This window comes from Chrysochloris asiatica, unplaced genomic scaffold (genome assembly GCF_000296735.1).
Source record: "Chrysochloris asiatica unplaced genomic scaffold, ChrAsi1.0 scaffold00209, whole genome shotgun sequence".
NCBI lineage: Eukaryota > Metazoa > Chordata > Mammalia > Afrosoricida > Chrysochloridae > Chrysochloris > Chrysochloris asiatica.
The window spans coordinates 63,877-86,980 of NW_006408727.1; the positions used below are offsets into that span (position 1 = coordinate 63,877).

General features: G+C 38.9%; 2 protein-coding genes across 2 annotated transcripts in view; both read left to right on the plus strand.

Annotated features, from left to right (window-relative positions):
• Positions 1 to 12,494, plus strand: part of SGCB (sarcoglycan, beta (43kDa dystrophin-associated glycoprotein)) — a 22,065-nt gene extending 9,571 nt beyond the window's left edge. The window contains exons 3-6 of the mRNA XM_006872663.1: positions 3,520 to 3,705; positions 5,621 to 5,812; positions 6,172 to 6,303; positions 12,075 to 12,494. Of these exons, the coding sequence (XP_006872725.1) occupies positions 3,520 to 3,705; positions 5,621 to 5,812; positions 6,172 to 6,303; positions 12,075 to 12,278 (714 nt within the window). The 3' untranslated portion in view covers positions 12,279 to 12,494. The remainder of the gene's footprint in view (positions 1 to 3,519; positions 3,706 to 5,620; positions 5,813 to 6,171; positions 6,304 to 12,074) is intronic.
• A 7,427-nt stretch (positions 12,495 to 19,921) lies between these two features.
• The window catches only part of LRRC66 (leucine rich repeat containing 66), a 33,637-nt gene continuing 30,454 nt past the window's right edge, over positions 19,922 to 23,104 (plus strand). Inside the window, exon 1 of the mRNA XM_006872686.1 lies at positions 19,922 to 20,402. Coding sequence (XP_006872748.1) covers positions 19,922 to 20,402 — 481 coding nt within the window. The remainder of the gene's footprint in view (positions 20,403 to 23,104) is intronic.

A 23,104-nucleotide genomic window follows, 5' to 3' on the forward strand; every position in this document is an offset into this window, starting at 1 on the left:
CTAAAGAAAAAAATCTAAGCTTTCGATTGCAATATTGAAGGATTCCTTGGGCAAAATGAACAATGGAGAAAGCATCACAAGAAGATGAAAGTGTGAGGTGGGCTTCCAGTCCCATGGAACAAGTAAAGATCTTGTAGGCAAGAGGCTCGCATATAGAGTAGGGTACCATTAGACACCAGATTGGGGAGGCTAGGTTTACTGATCCATGGAGCTAGAGCCAAACATCATCAGACTAAAGCTCGTGGCAGAGTGTAGTGCTCTTTGAGCCTGTAGCTGCAGTACTAAAAGCCCTTTGTAACATTGCGTGAGCAGGACAGAGGTCAGACCAAAGAGCCAAGAATCAGAAAGAGGCCTGTCTGTGGGAATGGTAGAGAAGAGATTGTTCTGAACAAAGGATTGTATCATGAACATTTCTGATCCTGTTAGCTTCTCTAGTAAACCCCATAATCATGGAAAAAAAAAAAAAGAAGAAGAAGAAGAAGATAGAAGGAATATATAATCATTGTACCAAAAATAATTGGTTAACTTTTAACCCAACCATGGTACTGAAGGAAGAAGTTCAATCTGTACTGAAGTCATTAGTGAAAAACAAGGTTCCATGAATTGATGGACTACCAATAGAAATGTTTCAACAAACTGGAAGCACTTACTAGTCTATGCCAAGAAATTTGGAAGATAGCTATCTGACCAAGCATCTAGAATAGATCCACATTTTTGCCCATTCCAAAGAAAGGCAACCTAACAGAATGTGGAAAGTATCAAACAGTATCAGTAATGTCACATGCAAATAAAATTTTGTTGAAAATAATTCAAAAACACTTGTAGCAAGTACATAGACAGGGAGCTGTCAGAAATTTAAACCAGATTCAAAAGAGGACGTGTAACTATGGATATCATTGCTAACACCAGATGAATTTTGATTGAATGCAGAGAATACCAGAAAGAGGTTTACTTGTGTTTTATTGACTATGCAAAGACATTTGACTGTAGATCAAAACAAACTATGGATAGCATTGCAAAGAATGGGAATTAATTGTGCTTAATGGAACCTGTACATAGACCAAACAAGGGGATACTGAACGGTTCAAAATCAGGAAAGGTGTGCGCCACAGTTTTGTATGATGAATATAGAATTCAAGAGCTATACTATGTGAAAAAGAACACAGCCTCAGGATGAGAGAAAGATTCATTAACACCTGCAATATGCAAATGACAAAACTTTGATGAAAGTGAAGAGGACTTGGAGGAAGATCAAGCAATACAGCCTTCACTATAGATTACAACAGCAGGTAAAGAAAACAGAAATCCTGACAACTGACCAATGAACAGCATCATGATACAGAAAAGTTTGAATCGTCAAGGATTTTGTTTTATTTGGATCCATAATCAATGCTCATGAAAGCAGCAGCCAGAAAATCACATTGCATTGGACAGATAAGTTTGTTAAAGAACAAAGATGTCACTCTGAGCACTAAAGTGAGCCTGACCTAGGCCATGGTATTTTCAATCCTGGTGTGGTATTGTAGGATAACCACCAACCACTCCTTGGAAACCTTATACAGGATCACTGTAAGTCTGAACCAACTGGATGGCACTTAACAGCAACAACAATACGCATGTGAAAATTGGGCAATGAATAAGGAAGAGAAGAATTGATGCATTTGAATTGTGTTGTTCATGAAAAATATTGAAAGTACCATGGATTACCAGAAGAACAAACAAATCTGTCTTGGAAGAAGTACAGCCAGAATGTTCCTTAGAAGTGAGGATGCTGAGACTTCTTCTCATGTACTTTGGACATGTTATCAGGAGGGACCAGTTCCTGGAAAAGAATATTATATTTGATAGAGGATCATTGAAAGAGGAAGACTCCCAATGAGAAGGATTGACACAGTGGCTTAACAATGGACTCAAGCATGATGATTGTGAGGATCGTACAGGGCCAAGTAGAATTCATTCTGTTGTGCATAGGGTGGCTGTGAGTTGGGACCAACTGAGTGGCACCTAGTAACAACACAATATGCATGCATTCATACATTGTTGTTGTCAGGTGCCCTCCAGTTAGCTCCAATTCATAGCAACACTATGTACAATAGAATGAAACACTGCCTGGTCCTGCACCATCCCCACAATCGTTGTTAGCTTAAATCCATTGCTCCTAGCACTGTGCCAATCCATTTCTTTGGGGTCTTCCTCTTTTTCACCGACTCTCCGTTTTACCGAGCATGATATCCTCTTTCTGGTATTGATCCCTCCTAATAACGTGTCTGAGATATGAGAGACAAAGTCTTGTCATTCTGGCTTCTATGGAGTAGTGTTCCTGGCAGTCCATGACACTTTCAATAATCTTCTCCAACACTATAATAATAATGCATCAAGTCTTCTATGGTCTTCCTTATTCATTGTCAAACTTTCACATGCATATGAGGCTATTGAAAATACCATGGCTTGGGTCAGGCGCACCCTAGTCCTCAAACTAATATCTTTGCTCTTTAACATTTTAAAGAGGTCTTGTGCTGATTTACCTAATGAAATACGTGTCTTGATTTCTTGATTGCCACTTCCATGAGTTAATAGTGGATCCAAGCAAAATGACGTCTTTGATCCAAGCAAAATCCACAATGAGTTAATTGTGGATACAAGCAAAACTTCAGTCTTTCCTCCATTTATCTTGATGTTATTTATTGGCCCAGTTATGAGGATTTGTACATTGTGTGTGTGTGTAGAGAGAGAGAAAGAGAGAAGGAAGACGAACAGATAAAGAAAAACTCTTTCAAGAAATCTAGAAATGCAGATAGCAAGCCAAACTATCAATTAAATGTGAAAAATTATAAAGACTGTTTTACTCACGCACACTATGAAAATAAACCTACTTTTCCCTGAGTTCTATCTACCCTAAGAAGACACTAAACCAAGAAAGTTGAAGACAAGGATCGAGGACACTGGGTCTCTAGCACAGGACAGAGACAAAAGGAAGTTCCAACTGAAAGTGAAGGGAACACCCATGATTGCTGCTGGGTTGAAGATCAGAGCGTAACCAGTTTAGATTGGAGCAGGGAGTTAAGGGTTCCAGAAAGATTTCCGGAGGGAGAAATACAGAATTAAGATATTACTTGTGAGGGTTTGCTTGGTAAAATGCTTTACAGAAAAGTTGGAGGGTCTGAAAAGATCTAGTCAGATTTTTCAAGAAACTAAGCAATGAAAAAACAATCAAAAGAAAAATATTAAACTCTATGAAACAAGAAAGGAACTGTAATCGTAGAAAAATATTTGGTTTAACAGTGGGCAATACTTACATGGTCATAACAGTTGTTGAAATGTGAGGGGATAAAAGAAATAAGGGACTTCTGTTTTGGCTTTTAGCTGTTTGCATGTAATACTTTGATAACAATAAAAATGGGCGTGTTTATACGTAGAAACCCAATCAGTATGTCCACGGTGATGATGAAGCATTGTAGGACATCTTTAGTCCTTCTGATTGATGCTACCTCTTCATGGTGGGCTTTCGTTCTGTTTTAGATCACACTTGTTATCTGGGCCGTGATTCGCATTGGGCCCAATGGCTGTGACAGTATGGAGTTCCATGAAAGTGGTCTGCTCCGATTCAAGCAAGTGTCTGACATGGGAATCATACATCCTCTTTATAAGAGCACAGTAGGAGGAAGACGAAATGAAAATTTGATCATCACTGGTAACAATCAGCCTGTAAGTTCCCACAGTCTGTAAAATAGAATCTAAATGGGAGAGACATATGAGAGGAAAATTCTCTGTCAGATCAAGGTATTTATTTTTATCCGTAAGAGAATTCTAAAAACTAACTCTTCTGAGTTAGTTTAATTTGGAAATATTTAGAAATACAGAGTTGGTTTTAGGAAATGGATATTTTCCTTTAAAGAAAATTCATAAATACATTTGATAGTATAATTGGGCTAATCATCTACTTAAATTAGATTCTCTCTTAATTGTCTGGATTTTGCTCCCAATAGCATTTTCTACGACAAGTGTAATTTGTGTAAAAACACACCATTTACTATTCCCACTTTTCTTCTAAAACTCATTTGCCTCCAGTCGACTCCCACTCGTGGCCACCCCATGAGTGTACAGGGTCGCTATGAGTCGGAACCGACTCCATAACAACAACAACAACAACTACCCACTGAAAACTCACTGGAGCAGAGCTATTCCATAGGGTTTCCGAGGAGGAAGCCAATTCTCCCTTGTCTCCCACAGAGCGGTGGTACGTTTGCTGACCTTTTAGTTAGCAGCCCACTGCATACCATCCCATCCGAAGCAGAATATCCTGTGCTTTCTGAAAGACTTGTAGACAGTAGGCCAGTGCAGTCAGTGGCAGGCCATGCTCAAGTGTCCGCTATAACATAGGTTTCTCCTAAATAGAAGCTCAAGGACGTATTATTATTTGCTGCTCATTTTAGACCTTGGGCATATGTCCTATGACCCAGGTACTTCTGCAGAGCAATATAAACAAATAACTATATGTTGTTGTTGGTAAGTGCTGTCCAGTCAGTTCCTACTCATAGTGACTGTGTACAGGGTTTCTGAGAAGTGGCTAGTGAGTTGGAACTGCCAACCTTGTGATTCACACTGACCTTGTGATCTAGTGCTTATTCTACAGTGCCACACCAGGGCTTCAAATTACTATTTAAGCCTCCTTTTTAAGAAACTCTTATCCCTAGAGAATGGAGAGAGGACCCATCCTTTTAAAAGGACAGTCATGTGTGACTTAGTGTCCACCATACATTCTAGGAAATAGGCTGTTAAATGATTTGGATATTATCTGACCACCATATTATATACAGATAGTTCCTGGATAACGAATGAACTTTACATTCTTAAGTCTTTCTTTAAATCAAATGTGTACTTAAACTGGAGTAGTTAGGTGCTTAACAAACGTCAGTCAAATGTTTGTCTTAGTATATGAGTGTATTGTATACCTTTCTATGCATAAAAACATTAAAGAAATACTTCTAGATATACTAAAACATCTTTAACATAATAAAACTTAATAGTAATGTCTGATGATTCATGTCACCAAGTCGCACCCATTTGTTATTTTGAACCACTGTATGTACTTAAAATTTTTAATTGAATAGGCTTTATAATGTGGCGCTGTGGGTTAATGCGCCAGACCTCAAAGTCGTTTGAATCACAAGGTTGGCAGTTCAGGCTCACCAGTTGTTCCTTGGAAACCCTATACAGGGTTGCTATGGGTCAGAATTGACTCGATGGCACTTAACAACAACATAGGCATTTAGGAACAGGGGTGTTTATATGGTTGGACCTTACCAAAACAGACATTATGTGGTGGCTCAGGACTGCATTTGAATTTGCCTATTTGTAGTGGTTACGAATCGGGCTGCGAACCATAAGGTCAGCAGTTCGAAACTACCAGCGGTTCCGCAGGAGAAAGATGAGGCGTTCTGCTCCCGTAAAGATTAACAGCCTCGGAAACCCTGTGCAGGGTCGCTATGAGTCGGAACCGACTCCACGGCACATAACAACAACAACAGCAATTGTTGTAGAATGTTTATAATGTTCTTCATAAGTTTTTGTTGCAGTTTTTTTTTTTAAATCATATTCATGATGAAGTGTTTCTCTGAAGATTGTTTTTCAGCAAGGGACAACGAAGCTCAGTGTAGAAAAGAACAAAACTTCCATTACTAGTGACATTGGTATGCAGTTCTTCGACCCAAGGACTCAAAATATTTTATTCAGCACAGACTATGAAACGCATGAATTTCATTTGCCAAGTGGAGTGAAAAGTCTGAATGTTCAAAAAGCATCTACTGAAAGGGTATGATCTGTTTTTATGACTTTTTTGAGAATATTGTTAGAGAATTGTCTGAAGTCGTATATTGGACCAATGGAAAAGATTAGTTCTAGCTCTGTCTAGGTTATGTGAACGTTACCAAACCATCTGCCTGTTTCCATTTCCACATTTCTGATGGGGCTTCAAAAAGTTCATGGAAAAATTCCATTGTCTTTCCATTCTATTTTTCCATAAACTTTTAGAAACCCCCTTATATAAAATGTAAACAAGAAACACTTGCCTCTCATAACTCATTGTTGAAACTCATTTCTTTATCTCTGATAATAATTCTCGTGTTACTATAAACACATTTTCAGCACTTTTTTTTTTTTTTAATATTTCAGATTACAAGTAATGCTACTAGTGATTTAAATATAAAAGTTGATGGACGTGCTATAGTCCGTGGAAATGAAGGCGTATTCATTATGGGCAAAACCATTGAATTTCATATGGGTGGTAACATGGAACTAAAGGCTGTGAGTATATATGTATTAAGAGTTTAAGATAATTTAGTATGTAAGTTTATTTAATTTTGTATGCTAATACTTACATATATGAATAAATGAGTACAATACAGTAACATGCTGTTACTTCAATAATGGTCTAGTTGCATTTCAAATTTTTATATAGAAAGAAGCTTATAATAAATTGTTAAGAAAAGGAAAATTATGAAACAAATTGTGAAATATCTTGTTTGTATTATCAAGACATAGTATATTTATTGAAACATTGAGGAGTATACCAGATATCACCACTAATTAGCTATGGAGAACAGAAGAACAGGTCAATTTTATTTTTATTTCTGCTCACTTATATTTTTCAGTTTTTCCTGTAATGATCACTTGTATCATTTTAAAATGAAAAAAAAATCCATTTAAAACAGAATTCCAGAAGAACAGAGTTAAGAAACTATGCCCTGAAGTTTTCGTTTTTGTTTTTAATTGAAACCTTTTTTATATGCTTTCTTGAACTTGATATCCAGTGACATGAAACAAACAATTCGCAAATTTGTAATATATATATGTTTCTGTGGTTAATTATAAAGGAACAACATTTTGTCTTTATTTTAGCTGTTGAGAAGTTACAATTTTATTGTTGCTTCAGAGATTGTATTTAATGGTTTTCATAGTTCGTACAAGGAGCTCTGGTAGTGTAGTGGTTACGAATCAGGCTGCTAACAGGAGTTCAAAACTACCAGCTGTTCCGTGGGACAAAGATGAAGTTTTCTGCTCCCGTAAAGGTTTACAGGTCGCTATGAGTCAGAACCAACTCCATGGCACATAACAACAACAATAACAATAGTTCATATAAAGATGCTTCGTTGTTGTAGTTAAGTGTCTCTGAGTCGGTGCCGACTCATAGTGACCCTGTATAGGGTTTATGAAGCATGGCTGATGAGTTTGAACCTCCAGCTTTGCGGTTCAAACCTACCTTGCAGTTCAAACCTACCTTGCAGTCAAGTGTTTATCCTACATGCCATACCAGGACTCGGTAAGTACCCCCAAATTTTTATCTGTTTACAATTCTTATCAAAGTATAATTATTCAAAATATAGTCTGGGCACATGTGGTGCAAAGGATTTGCACTTAAACAGGCCTGGTGATCTGCTTCCCTAAGATTACAGCCTAGAAAACTCCCTGGAGCAGCTTCACTCTGTAACACAGAATCAACTCAGCAGCAACTAACAGTGCTCTGTGCCCTGAACTAAAGCTCATTACATTTGTCTTAATAATCCAAACTCCACCTTTGTCAAATTGATTCCACCTCCTAGTAATCCTATGTGGTGTCTGTGTGCCGTGGAGCCGGTTCTAACTCATAGAGACCCTCTACAGGGTTTCCGAGGCTATAAATCTTTACAGGAGCAGAAAGCCTCATCTTTCTCCTGCGGAACCGCTGGTAGTTTCGAACTGCTGACCTTGCGGCTCGCAGCCCGATTCGTAACCAGTACGCTAGGACAGAGTAATACTGCCTCATAGAGTTTCCAAGGTTGTAAATCTTTACAGAGCTGACTGTTGCATCTTTCTCTGGAGAAGCAGCTTGTGGGTTCAGACCACCAACTTGGCAGCCAAGCATCGTGGCAACTGTGCCACCAGTTTTGCTGTGGTGGTGGTGGTGGTTATATGCCATCAAGTCAGTTCCTACTCATAGCAACCCAATAGAGGGCTTCCAAGGCTGTAAAACTTTACAGGAACAGAAAATCTTTCTCCCATGGAGTGGCTGGTGGATTTGAACTGCTGACCTTACAGTCAACAGCCCAACGCATAACCTACTATGTTGCCAGGGTCCTTCAAATTCGTCTTACCAGGCATTAAACAACAAAAGTGAACTTAAACCTAAGGGCTAATAAGTAGTTCTTAATCCTTTTTACAAAAATGTAATTCCATCATTTTTAGAACAATAAACTATAAAAATGAAGTAATTCCTTCATTTTCATAAACAGCTTTTCTCTGAAAGCACATATTCCCATCTCAGTAATAAAGAGAAGCATCAAGTGTGATTCTTGCAGGCTACATTTTACATGTGCTGTGTTTGGGAGTCGTTCTGAGAGTCAAGTAGTTAGCAGTGCAGAATGGCCACAGTGGGTATTGCCCTTGGCACCAGGAAGTCAAAGGAGCAGAGACCATTAGCAAGTTACAGAAACTTTTGATTTTTCCACTTGAAAATGTTGGACTAATAATTCTTGCCCCTTTTCCACCTTGCTGTTAACATAGCAAATGTTGTTGCTGTGTGCTATCAGGTTGGTTCAGACTCGTAGTGACCCTCTTGTTGGTACGAAGTGCCGCTGAATAGGTTCCAACTCCTAGTGACCCTGTGCAGGGTTTCCGAGAAGCAGCTGATGGGTTTGAACCACCGGCCATGTGATTCACAGTCCAGTGCTGATCCTACAGCGCCACAGCAGGAGTCCTGGATAGGGTTTAAATACACATGCACACATAAATGTCAGTTTCTTCAGCACTGAACTTCCAACATTGAAAAGATCATTTGTTTTATAATCCAGTTAATGTCAGTGGCTAATTTTAAAGTATGTAAGTTAATTAGTTACTGTTATTGTTGTTGTTAGCTGGAGCTCTGGTAGCGTAGTGGTTACGAATCTGGCTGCGAACCGAAAGGTCAGCAGTTCGAAACTACCAGCTGTTCCGCAGGAGAAAGATGAGACTTTTTGCTCCTGTAAAGATTTACAACCTCAGAAACCCTGTACAGGGTTGCTATGAGTTGGAACCGACTCCACGGCACATAACAACAACAACATTGTTGTTAGGTGCCTTTAAGTCAATTCCAACTCATAGCAACCCTGTACAGGGTTTCTGAGCAGCTTTTAAAAATAAACTGCTTTAAGAGATCATTTGAAGCGAGTAAATTAAATAACCACAAGATGGCAGCATAGGAACAAAATTTGAAAATTTGTCTCCCTAGATTTATGCTCCAGATACATATTGGAGTCCTGGTATGGTATGGGTTCAGACTCACCAGCTGCTTCTCAGAAACCCTATACAGGGTTTCAATGATTTGGAACTGACTCAATAGCACTTAACAACAACAAAACAACAACCGCTACATAGGAGTCCTGGTGTAGCAATGTAGGATAAGCAGTATACCACTAACTAACTGCAAGGTCAGAGTTTCAAACCCTATAAAGGGTTACTGTGAATCAGGACTGACTCGATAACACTTAACAACAACACCCACTACAGAATCAGTTAGCTGTTTTGATTTTCTTATAACCAATTTTCTCTCATTGTTTTAAATACCATCTATCAGATTATGGAGTCCTTGTGTGGCACTGCTGGTTAATGCGCCAGACTGCAAGGCCAGTTTGAACCACAAGGTCGGTAGTTCAAGTTCATCAGCTGTTCCTTGGAAACCGTATATAGGGTCGCTATGAGTCTGAACTGACTCAACGGCACTGCACAAGAACAACAATCAGGTTATGGCTCCCAGAGTAAGCCCTGCTCAGGCATCTCTTCTGCATATAAGGTTTATATTCCCAACTGCCTGCTAACCATCTCCCCTCAGCTAGCCAATAGATATCACAAGTCTCCAATCAGAGTAATGCCATCAGTACATCTGCAAAGCCTGCTAACTCTCCCTTCACATGATTCAGTCTGCTTGCTTCTCACCACCTCCACCTCCACCACCACCTCCACCTCCACAGTGTAAACCAACCACCGTCATTTCCTGCCTGGCCAGTTGGAACAGCCTATCACCTGGACTCCCTGCTTTCATTTGTCACCCCTGTTCAGTTCTCCACACAGCCTCCAGATAATGGCACTTGTCTACTCAAACTGGCTTCCCATTTTGCTTGGTATAAATTCCAAAGTCCTTTCTCTGACTCATCTCCTACCAATGTCCCCGTCACCTAAACCTGCTGCTGCTGACACTGCTGCACTCATCTTCCAAATGTTCCAAGCAGGTCTTCATTTGGGTGCTTCATCTCTCCTGTTTTATCTGCCTGGAGCGTCTTCCCAGTCACATGACTTACACCCACTTCATCCAGGTCGCTGTGAGTGTTGTCTAATCAGAAGGCCTTTCCTGGCCACCCTACATAAGCCAGAGCCCTCATCTGCACACACTCACCACTGACCCTGCTTGATTTTTCCTCATAGCGTTTATCACATTGTCTGTGCTATGTGTCTTAGTCATTACTTTCTTCTCTGCCCACTACCCCATTAAATGTCAGCTTTCTCAACATGGAATTTTGCCTGTTTTATCTACTGCTCTGTCCCCAGCACCTTGTTAGGTGCTGTCATTTCCAACTCAGAACGACCCTATGGGCTCCTGGTATGATGATACAGGATCAGCAGTTCAAACCCACCAGCTGCTCCTTGGAAACCCTATACAGGGTCGCTATGAGTCGGAAATGAGTGAACGGCACTTAATAACAACAGCAACCCTATGTACAACAGAGCAAACACTGCCTGGTCCTGTGCAATTGTTATATTGGAGCCCATTGTTGCTGCCACTGTTCCAGTCCGTCTCGTTGGAGGTCCCCCGCTTTTTTACTGACCCTCCACTTTTCCAAGTATGATGTCCTTCTGCAGGGACTGGTCCCTCCTGATAACTTGTCCAAAGTACAAGACATAAAGTCTCACCATCCTAGCTTCTGAAGCGCATTCTGGCTGCACTTGTGCCTAGACAGACTTGTTTGTTCTTCCGGCAGCCCATGGTATTTGCAGTATTCTTTACTAGCACCGTAAGTCAGATGTATTGGTTCTCCTACTTGATGATTATTTGTTGAATGAACGTAAGCAGAATGAGAGGAAAGGAGCGAGAGAGGGGTTTCATTTTTGTATCTGATGTCAGGGCAGTCCCCAATTCATGGTGACTCTATGTCCAACCAAAAGAAAGCCTATTGGCCCTGTGCCATTAACATGACTGGTCGCAGATTGGACCAGAGAGAGATTTGTTGTTGTTAAGCTTTGCCAAGTCAGTTCTGACTCATAGCGACCCTGTATAGGGTTTCCAGAGAGTGACTGGTGGGTTTGAGCTACTTACCTTGTGATTAGCGGTCAAGTGCTTATCCTACAGTGTTATACCAGAAGTCTCCAAAAAGAAAGATTTGTGGACCTGAACTACAAGAATGTTCTTGGAGCTACGGGCTTGAAGAAGAGCACTTCCAGGAAGTTTCCTATGGGTGCCTGGTCTTCAAAATGATATGGTTTGAATTTTTCATTTATAGTAGGGCAACAAAAACATGAAAAATTCTAACTTATTATTTCAAGGAGAAAAGCAAATATTTTTTTCTTATGATCATCAGCTTTGTTATTGTTGTTAAGTGCCATCAAGTTGTTTCCAACTCTCAGCAACCCTGCATAGGGTTTCCAAGGAGCAGCTGGTAGGTTTGAACTGATGGTCTTGTGGTTCGCAGTCATGTGCTGATCCACAGCGCACACCAGCTTATTAATCAGTAATTTTGTATATCGATGTGTTAGGAGTTAACAAATGAAAATATCTGAGACTTTATTGAAGTCACTGTTATTATACACTTAGGAGTTTTATTATGCACTGAGGAGTTTGATGGAATTTTAGTCATTGAGAAATCAAGTGTGGGGCCAGTTTGTTGACATACATAATGAACTAAATGAGCTAAGAGGTTCACTATTTGAATCTTAAAGTTGGTTTTGTCTTTGCTCTTTCTTACTGCTGTATTTTCTCCTTAACTTTCCCAAACTTGTCAACTTTTGTTTATTAACCATTATTCTATCCTACTTTTGGAGGTAAATAAATCATATTATTATCCTCCTAATAGGAAAATAGCATCATTCTAAATGGAACTGTGATGGTCAGCACAACTCGCCTGCCCAGCTCCTCCTCTGGAGACCAGTTCAGTAACAGCGACTGGGTACGCTACAAGCTCTGCATGTGCGCTGACGGAACTCTCTTCAAAGTACAAGTGACAGGCCAGAACATGGGCTGCCAAATCTCAGACAACCCGTGTGGAAACACTCATTAGAAGAACCCCAGAGGTCATGAATATGTTCATATCATGACTCAACTTTTTTTTTTTTTTTTTTGAGGATGCATGCAAATCATTGTTGTTGTTGTTGTTTTTTCAGGTTGTGATAATTCATTGTAATTATTTTATCTGCTGACCACAACTGTATTCATTGTGTAATCTCCATATTTAACACAGCCTCAGAGCTTAAATTTGAATACATTTTATTAAGTTGCAGTGGTAGGTCAGCAGTTCGAACCCACCAGCCACTCTTGAGGAGAAAGATGTGGCAATCTGCTTCCTAAAAGATTTCAGCCTTGAAAACCCTATGGGGCAGTTCCTTTCTGTCCTTTAGAGCCGCTATAAGTCAGAATCGACTTGATGGTAGTGGGTTTTTGGTAAAATAATTATGAGAAGTGAGTACAAAATATAGAAAATTCATCATTTAAAGAGATGTTTTTAAATTCTACTGTTCCTTGTCTCAAGGATAAAGGGCTGAGCGACTGTTTAGACGCACTATAAGTAAGCTCTTGGGAGCTCTAATAGTTCCACTTAAGGTGTTTAAAAGGTACACTGTCAGTAAGTGTTACATGTTGTCTTTGGACTTCTAAGAGGAAAAACAGATTCTCAGTGCATATATGAGCCATATTCTCTTACACACAAGTAAAGTCATGACAGAGTTCACATTTGTAAGATAGTAAGAAATTGGTTCCTTAGTTTTGCACTAGGAAGAAAATATTCTATAATCAATTGTTTACTTGAAGTCCTATTAAGTGTTCATAATGTGGTAGACATTAAAACACAACCTCAGCTTTCACTTTGAAATAATAGTAACTCGGTTGAACATCTTATACACCCTGGGCATTGTCCTAGGCAGTGCATGTTTAGTATCTCTCATTCTATGAATTATTGTCTCAGCTTTATCCATTAGGAAACTGAGGATCGAAGAAGTTACTTGGCAAAGTTGGGATTGGAATCTAGACGAGATTCAAATTTAGGGTATCTGATTTTCAAATAGCTTGTTCTTTTCACTATCTGCACTGAATTTTTAATTATTTCAAGCTCTAGAAAGATGAACAAAAACAAATTAAAACTAGCAGATAGGAGAAAATCAAAACAAGTGTGCTTACTCAAGTTAAAAGGCACAGAATGATCAGACGCTGTCAGATTTAATCTTCTTTTCAGCCAACTCCAAAATGTTACAGAGAGGTCAAATTGGCCTCATTATGGGTTACCTCAATTTCCCAACTGATGGATTTTGGCATATTAGAGTACCTGAACAGGTAATAGGTATGCCAAGATATTGGTAACCTCAGCCCTTGGAGTACCACACTGGGAAGTGGGGAGACCGTAGGTCCCAGGTAAGTCCTGCTGGCCAGGAAAGGCCTGGTGTGCTTGGTCCATTACCCGTACAAACAGGAGACTTTTCAGTATGTGCCATTCCTGGATGACAGTAGGGAAGCACTGGGGAAAGAAAGGTGTTAATGTAGGAGATAATACTTGTACAAGTAATTTTCAAGTACACAAATTGATCTTTGCTCCTAATATCCCCGTCCCATTGTAATTATTTACAACCCTCCACCTGGCATTTCACTGCAGGATAAGCACTGGACCTCAGAGTCTACGGTTCAAATTCACCAGTTGCTCCTCAGAAACCCTATACAGCGTCGCTATGAATAGAAACTAATTTGATGGCACTTAACAACAACCCAGTTGATTTTTAATGTATTTCATATTTTATTTGAAAGGAACTGGTATTTATTATTAATACACACACACACACACATACACACACATCAAGACAGGGACCCAGTAGTCTGCTATGAAAGGCATTCAGGTACACCTACTACTCCTCACATATGAATAGTCTCATTAGCTTACATCTCACATTTACAACTGTAGTAGAAAATCTACTGACTATTTTGTGCATTAACAATATACATCCAGCAGTAATGAATGCCGAGGTTTAAGGCAAGAGTAACCCTGGCTGTGACGGTTCAGGTTGTATGTCAACTTGGCTAGGCCGTGATTCTCAGTGGTTTGGTGGTTATGTAATGATGTCATGTGACTATTATGTAATGATCTAGCTTTGAAGTTACATAAGGATGTTATCTTCCATTGTGAACTAATATGGTCATCCTCCATTTTTGCATATCTCCAGTTTTCACATAACAACCTGGTCTTTGGAACCTAACCGTGTTGGTAACCGAGGAATGGGTATATTGCAATATTTTGTTATGGTCACTTTGAACTCTGTAGATAAGAAAATGTAAAAATCTAATGGTATTCCATATTACAGTTCTCTTTGATAGAAAAACCAAGTACCTTAAAGATTTTTGAAAAGTCATTAAATTGTACTGAAATAGGATTGATTTCCCACCTCACAGTAAGAGTGTAGCTTTTAAATGAAAAAAAGAAAAAAAGGTGAGATTTCTAACCTGTAAGTATTTCTAACCTGTAAGGATATTCAGAGCCCACCAGAATATATGCAATATCATCCAGCATCTGAATGATACTCAGAACCAGTCCATTGGAATTTTCCTTTAGCTATTCAGTAAATATAGTTTTAATTGATACATTCATAACTTGTCTGTACTGAGATTTCTTCTTAAAGCCCTGTAATTTTTTTTTCTTAGAAAAACTACAGAATACTATACTAGAAAGTATTCCTTGTTTATTGAATATAATTCATGAAGTAACCTACTTTTACTCCTCTTTGACATATACTTGGGTTTTTGATACATTTCCATTGAATACTTTGGACGTGTGAGGATATTCTGATGCTCTCATAAACCTGAGGATTAAGGGAACCAGGACAGCATTTTAGAACACTTAACGGACTGTCCTAGCCTTTTCACTGAAATGAAGTCCACGAAAATACATTGAACAAGAGCAAATGGTCCATTTTACCTGTGACTGATTTTGACAGTAACACTTCAGTTGCTCTTTCTTGCCACAAGATGGTACTTTTCTGTAAACTGAACCCCTAACTTTGGCTCTTCCTGCTGGATGTCGACCCCTTCAGTGACCACTGACAGGACAAGCAGCCAACTTGAAGGAGGTGGATGATGGAGACAGGATCCCAGGACGGGCAGAGACGGGCCTGTTGATAGAATATTTCAGAAACGGGCTGCAGTGACAAGGGGGACAAATGAAAGAAATGCATGCTGGTTTGCAAACAGCCTGAGGAGAAGCCAGGAGAAATAACACAGCCACACAGTGTGGGAATTGCTTGTTTATGGTCTTCAATGTTGAGATGCATTTGTATTCTCTTTGCACTATTAAGAAGCAAAATCTGTGTAATGGTTGTGATGACAAAAAAATCGTAATGATGATTGTGATGATGTAAAAGTTCTGCCTAAAGTTTGGTTTTAAAGAGGGTGAGAATGCCCACTGAAAAGCTGATCATTTTCCTACTCTTTAAAAAAAAAAAAAGTGTTGCGGTCGAGGGGGAAGATCATAAACTGTGCTGTACAAAAATAATCCTGTAAGTCCGTTTCAGATCACTAACCTGAGTTTCAGTCACAACTGTTAGTGACCTTTGATTAAAATAAAGATTCTGTCAATTGTATGCTGTTCATTCTTTAATGGGTTAACAGGCTTCAGCTTGATCATACAAACCTAATGAATTCCAATATGATTTGAGAAGGGACTATCAATGGTGCTTATATGAGGGGGCTTCAGAAAATTCATGGGAAAATAGAATGAAGGGATAATGGAAGTTTTCCACAAACTTTCTGAGACCCCTAGAAGTTGGAAAGTTATACAGTCCTAGGTGAGATAGTCCCCACCCCCCGTCCATTGCAGAAGGCCGCTGTCCAGTGTCCGAGGGTGGTACACATTGTCACTGTGGACACCAGCTTCTGGCAGTGAAAGGGTGAAGGTCTGCCACAGGACAGGCAGTGGGGGAGGATGGGTGGAGCCTCACACACTCAGGTCTAATCTCCACCTAAGGAACCAGATACAGACCTATGAAAACTACCTAAAGATCTTAAGGTATGTCATTGAAACAATGTTATGTGTTTTTTCTACGTCTTTGTTGTTAAGTGCTGAGTCAGTTCTGACTCACAGGGACCCTATATAGGATTTGGGAGGAGCAGCTGGTGAGTTTCATAACCAAAAATCCTGTCTTTTGCTTTTCTTCTAATTGTTTTGTCAACTCCATTTTTTCTTTTCTTTTCCCTAAGAATGAACTTTTCATTGCCTTCGTACTTTCTAGTTTGCTTTTGTTTATTGGCTTTCCCAACTCAGTCTCTGATATACAAACACCCAATATTTATAATTACTTTCTCCTATTTCAACCTGTGCTGTGGAGTCAATACTGACTCATAACAAGCCTGTATGGGGTTTCTGAGAGTGTCAATCTTTACAGAAGCAGAAAGCCTCATCTTTCTCCTGAGAAGCAGCTAGGCGATCCAAGCTGCTGGCCTTGCCGTTAGCAGTGCAACCCCTACGGAACTCTTGAGGCTACCAAGGATTTACATTTTACCTAATTAGTTCCAGTTTCCTAAAGGATTTTTTCTGGAGTTTGTCAGTGATTTCTTATCTCATATATTTTGTAAGGAGACCCAATGATGCTGTAGGATTAGCACTAGACTGCTAACTACAAGGTTGGCAGGTCAAACCCACCAGCCACTCCATGGGAGAAAGACGAGACTTTCTGCTCCTGTAAAGAATTACGGCCTCGGAAATCCTATACAGGGTCTCTGTAAGTCAGAATCAACTCAATGGGAATGGGTTTTTAGTTGTTATATATGTTTGTATCTATCATTTTTTTTTTACATATTAATAACTTTTACTTTAAGACATAGGATTCTTTGTAGTGGACTCAAATCTATTAGCTAACATATAAATCCCCTCAAGTTAAAAAACATGATCAGTGAAGATTTTTCATTTGTGGCCCCTTAATAAACAGTTTTCAACTTTATCTTCCTCTTCAATACTGGAATGTAATGTGCCTATGAATGGGACTGCATTCTTTGTTGTTGATGTTATATTAGCTTGGTGTACAATGGTATATTAGCTTGGTGTACAATGGTATATATAATGATTACAACTTTTAATATGGAAAATATACCTTTCTGACTATGCAGATGAATTCAATTTCTAGTATTACATGAGAGGTACACTATAAAATAAACCATGTTGTAGGGCACCTTTGCAGTTCATATCCATACCTGAATTTAGATGCCTTTCAAATTATGGGAGAATTGACCTTGTAAGAGACAAAAAGTTAAAAAGTTACCTGGTACACTTGATTCACCCATGTATTCATTCAGACAAGCAAAGCCCACTGACAGGTTGCAGACCATTAAAAATATAAAGCATGGAAGAGCTTATAGTCTTACTGGGATTTCAAAACAGACACAAAGCAAGCAGCAATGCTGAACAGTATTAATTTTTTGTTAAATAATGCTACTAACAAGCACCCATTGATTCAATCAATAGTAATAGATTCCCACAGACAAAACAGACAGTAAAACAGGTAAAAAGATCTTGCGGTCACAGGATTTGAGATGGACCATGAAAGATATATAGGATTTGGATTGGAGAGAGACATTCATTTAAGCTTGACATTCATCTAGCAAGAGAAACATGTATAGTTTCTTTACACAAATAGTTGCTCCACACATGCATATCCAAAAAAATAAGGTTAGCCAGATAATGCAAAGTCTTGCATGTCAATTTAAGGAATTTTGACTACAGGTGATAAGGACTCCTTTGTGGTTTTCGAATGAGGAAAACCATGTTTTGGGAAAATGATCCTTTGGGATCATCTAGAATGGAGTAGGACTCCTGATGTGGTGCTGTAGAATCAGCACTGGACTTTGAACCACAAGGTTTCAAACTCAACCAGCCACTCCTCAGAAACTCTATACCAGATCACTAAGAGTTGGAACTGACTCAACAGCATTTAACAACAGAATGGATTAAGACGCAAAGTGAAGAGGGAGAGGCAGCAAGATCAGCTAAACCATTCCAGTATTTCAGGCTGTAATGAGAACTAGGAAGCCTGCCACTAGAACTGAAAAGAAGGAATGATTTGCTGTAAACAAACATTCCATACCGAATAATGAGAATATTTGTGTACACTCGGCTTTTAAAATGAAGTTTAGTTTAATAAAAACATATCACCTTCCAAATAGTTTTTTGAATATGCATTCTGTAATTTTCATTTAAGGGCACTTACTTTAAAACTTTCAATTGCTTCTTAAGAATTTTATTGTGGACAAGATTCTTGATGTTTCTGAATCTTATTACATCTCTCTGACTCGGATGCAGATGAGTCTCTTTATAATCTATTTATTTATGTTGTATTGGTGGTGGGGGTGGGAGTGGTGGTACCCTTGAGTCAGTTCCAACAGGACAAAACCGTGCTCGATCCTTCGCCAGCCTCACAATTGTTAAGTTTAAGGCCACTGTTACTGCCGCTGTATTTATCCATCTTTTAAAGGTCTTCCTCCTTTTCACTGACCCTCCACTTTACTAAGCATGATGTCCTTCTCCAGGAGCTGATGTCTCTTGACAGCTTGCTCAAAGGGTAAAAGGCAAAGTTCTGCCATCCTGGCTTCTAAGGAGCATTCTGTGATTGTACTTACCTCTTCCAAAGCAGACTTGTTTATTTGTTCTTCTGGTACTTTCAATATTCTTTGCCAACACTACCATTCAAATGCGTTGATTCTTCTACTGTCTTCCTTATTTATTGTCCAACATTCACATGCATATGAGTCGAATGAAAATACCATGGTTCACACATACCTTAGTGCTCACAGTAACATCTTTGTTATCTAACACCTTAAGAAGGTCTTTTGCAGCAGATTTGCCTAATACAATATGTCTTTTGGTTTCTGGACTGTTGCTTCAAGAGTGCTGATTGTGTTGATTTGCTTCATCCAAGCAAAATGAAGCCTTTGACAACTTTAATCTTTACTCCTTTTATCACGACATTTATTTGTCCAATTGTGAGAATTTTTTTCTTTAGACTGAGGTGCAATGCATACTAAAAGTTGTAGTCTTTGATTTTCATCAATAAATATTTTAAGGGCTCTTTGCTTCCAGTAAAATGATTTTCAAATGAAAATTATTTGAAAAGTAACAAAAGCCACAAAACAATGCTTGTCATTCTTATGGTAGTTAAAAAAAAAGAAGAAGAAGAAGCAAGAATCTCTCTTGAGTTGAACTTTATACTCATATGGAAAGGGGAAATTCACAGTTCAGTATAACAATGTTATCTCATTCCTGCAATAAACCACAAAGCTGATTACAGTGTTGTAGATAATTACAGTAGACTTTGGCTGGTACTAATGATCAGCAAGGAAGCAGAAAATTCTTTAATCTTGGTAATGTTTCATTCCAAAGTCGATGGCAGGGTGCGCAATATTGGAAAAACAGAAGGGAAACCTAAGTAAATACGTATTTCCTGAAAAGTTATGGGAGCCCTTTCTTGAAGATGTGCCATATATATAACTGTATGCCATCTTGGTGGCTGCATTTTCATGCAGTGATTTCCCAAAATGCCAAATAACCCACTTAAATTGGCAATTGAGGCTAGATAAGTTTCTAGCATCTTAAATTGAAAATGATCTGCTTCTTCCTGGCTGTTGGTTTTTATATAAGTTATTTTGAATAAGCTCATTTGTTTTCTTTTTTTTCTAGGCATTATGGAAAACTGCTCTTTCAGAGTCATTACCATGGTGATAGGTCTTTATGTTGCTGGAACCATGGCAAACACATCAAAGAAAAGCGGTATTTCATTCAGTTCTGTATGCCACTGGAATGACTATCTTCTGATAAACCGTTCCTTCACTAGAAAGCATGTAGACACATCACAGACATCAGTCCTCATGGATGTAAGTTTCAATTGCTTCAGTAGTCTCTCTCAGTCATCCATGAACAAAGAAGAATGGAAAATAAATTATCTGGAGCTCAGTAACAATCGCCTACCAAAAATAACTGTAAGCACTCTTGCATACTTAGGTGGTTTGGAAATACTAAATCCCAGCAATAATGCCATCCACTTCATTTCACTGGACCTGCCAAGCCTTAAACCCTCATGGGTGAAGCGCCGCAAGAGCAGAAATGGCCTTTTGTTGCTAAAGGTGCTCATTCTTCAGAGAAATAAACTCAGTGACACTCCCAAGGGTGAGTACACCTGTAAGAGATGGAATAGAGCACCATGGGAATATGGGGAGTTAATGTTTTACACCAAGGTGATGCCCAGGTTTATTTTCATTTTCAAAGGAAGAGCTGAAACTAAAGCAGTTTGATCAGAGCAAATATAATACAGGGTATCTCCGTGGAATTTGAAATGTGAAGTTATAGTATGCAGGATATAGATGCAATGGAATTTACTCCCCCCCCCCAGGACAATTTTCATTAATGTTACATGGAATTGTCAAGAGACACTAGGATATTTTTAAGTGCTAAGTAATGATGCATAATTTAAAATGGTCTCTTTTGATTATCGTGTTTGTTACGAAACAGAGAAAAGCACAGGAAAAATTCAAATGCTTCTAATATGTGACACAGTTCAAATAAAATGTGTGCAAAAAGGTGACACCAACCACCCCTCCCACAGCACTCCACTCAGCTGGGGTTCGATATAATTCATTGCAGGGACCACACAGAACTCAGACACCATACTCACAACTCTGGGGGTTATTAGGGAAATTAACAGATCCCAAATCAGAGTCAGAAATTCTCAGGGCACAGTTGTTCCAGTTAGGACAGCCTCTCCTCATCTGTACCCACAAGCAGGCCTCTGTATCTGGTCAATGGCACAAAGGTCTTTTAGGGCTGCTGGTAGATGCCCACAGAACACAACACTCCACCATAAACCTCAGCCTGAAGGCACTCAGTTCTAGCTCCGTGGGTCACCAAACCTAGCTCCCCCACATAAGTACCTGGAGGCACTCTACTCTGCAAGCAAGCCTCCTGCCCAAAGTCACACAGCTGTACTTGCTCTGTGGGCTGCTAAGCCCACCACTCTCTCTGGTTCTTGGTTCTGCTGCTGCTGCTGCATCTCTGCGACTTCCCCAGTGTCACAGATTTCTGTCCGTGGGTCAGTGCCCAAGGATTTCAGGATCTGAAGGATGTGCTCCACTCCTGGCTCTTCTCTGATGGTAGTAAGATCCCCCAGTCTTACTTTTGAGTTGGCTCATTTTATCCCTTAGCCCCATGCTAGGGTTTCAAGTTTTTACAGTTACAGTAAACTCTGCATGCACCACTGTATTCTGTCATCCTATCAGTATCTTCTCCCACCTTCATCAGTATCTTCACCGAAGAGTCATTTGACGGGAATTCAAAGGCTAAGGCTAGAAGAGGAGCTGTGGTAGTGTAGTGAATTACAGACTGGGCTACTAACCGTAGATCAGCAGTTCTAATCTACCAAGTTCTCCTAGAAAGAAAGATGAGGATGAAGATTTGAGTTGGAACCAACTCAGCAGCACATGACCACCACCAAGATTAGAAGAGACATGTTAATAATTCCCTATACCACAGTTTGCTACCTTATTTGTAGTTTTTGGCATCTTAGAATACATTTTGCTTCTACTTAACTACTTTTTCCCCAAAGGTAGACCAGTGAAAATATTTTTATGTAATTTTTTTTTTATCAAATCAGAATTCTTTATCCTTATTTTTACCAGAAGATACTCCACATATCTTCCTAGTCCAATAAATGTTCATCCATTCTGACTTTCTATAACCTACATGTTGGAGTTTTTTAAGTAACACAACCCACTGTCTTATTTTGAAAATGTTTCAGGTTCATAAACCAGAATTTCCATTGCCTTTTTATATTTCACAGTTCTAGACAGCTTCCTTTCCTCATTAGTTTTCAGTTTGGGACACTAGGCACCTAGAAAGTTTAAGATTATTACCTTTTTCTATCACAAATTAAGCCTATTTAGTTTTTCTAAATTTTAATTTCAAATTTTTATTTTTTGGTATTTCTCCAGCTTCTGTTTTTGTGTTTAGCAACATTTTTGACAGGTGAAGAAATGACTATTCCAGTCTATAGCAGTGAGGGGTCTTCTCTCCCAGCCTTTTCCCATAAGAACATTTTTCTACTATATTCTGGGCAAAGTATAAACAAATCACATTTTATTGTATTGCTCTTCATAGAAAAGGAATTCCTGTTAATTGTAGAGGATTTAGAATTATTTTTTAAATTAAAAAGGGAAATTAAAATCAACCATATAGTATTTATTCTACCAATATATTCTTGATGTTTAGGTATATTTTTCTTTCAAAATTAGAACATACTTCCTGTAATACTTAAAACTAGTATAGTACAGAATACTTTGAACATCTTTTATCTCATTAAGATATCTCATAAACAACCTTTAAAATAGTTGGAAAGGAGTTTTTTATTACAGATTTTTCATAATTGATTTAATAAAAATATTCAGGTTATATCTTTTTTTTTAAATAGCTATACATATACATACAATATAAAGTATCTTTTAACTACTATACTAGATGTGAATCTCAAGCCACAAATTCAAGTGTACTAAAACTAGAATGGAGTCCTGGTGTACCGCTGTAGTATAAGCACTAGACTACTAACCACAAGGTTAACATTCAAGCCCACCATCTGCTCCTTGGAAACCCTAATCAGGGTTGCTGCAAGTCATAGCTGACTCAAAAGCACTTAACAACACAAAATACAACCTCCTAGTAGTGTAGTAAGGAGCTCTGATAGCGTAGTGGTTACAAATCGGGCTGCAAACCGTAAGGTTAGCAGTTCGAAACTACCAGCTGTTCCACAGGAGAAAGATGAGGCTTTCTGCTCCCGTATAGATTTACAGCCTCAAAAACCTTGTGCAGGGTCACTATGAGTC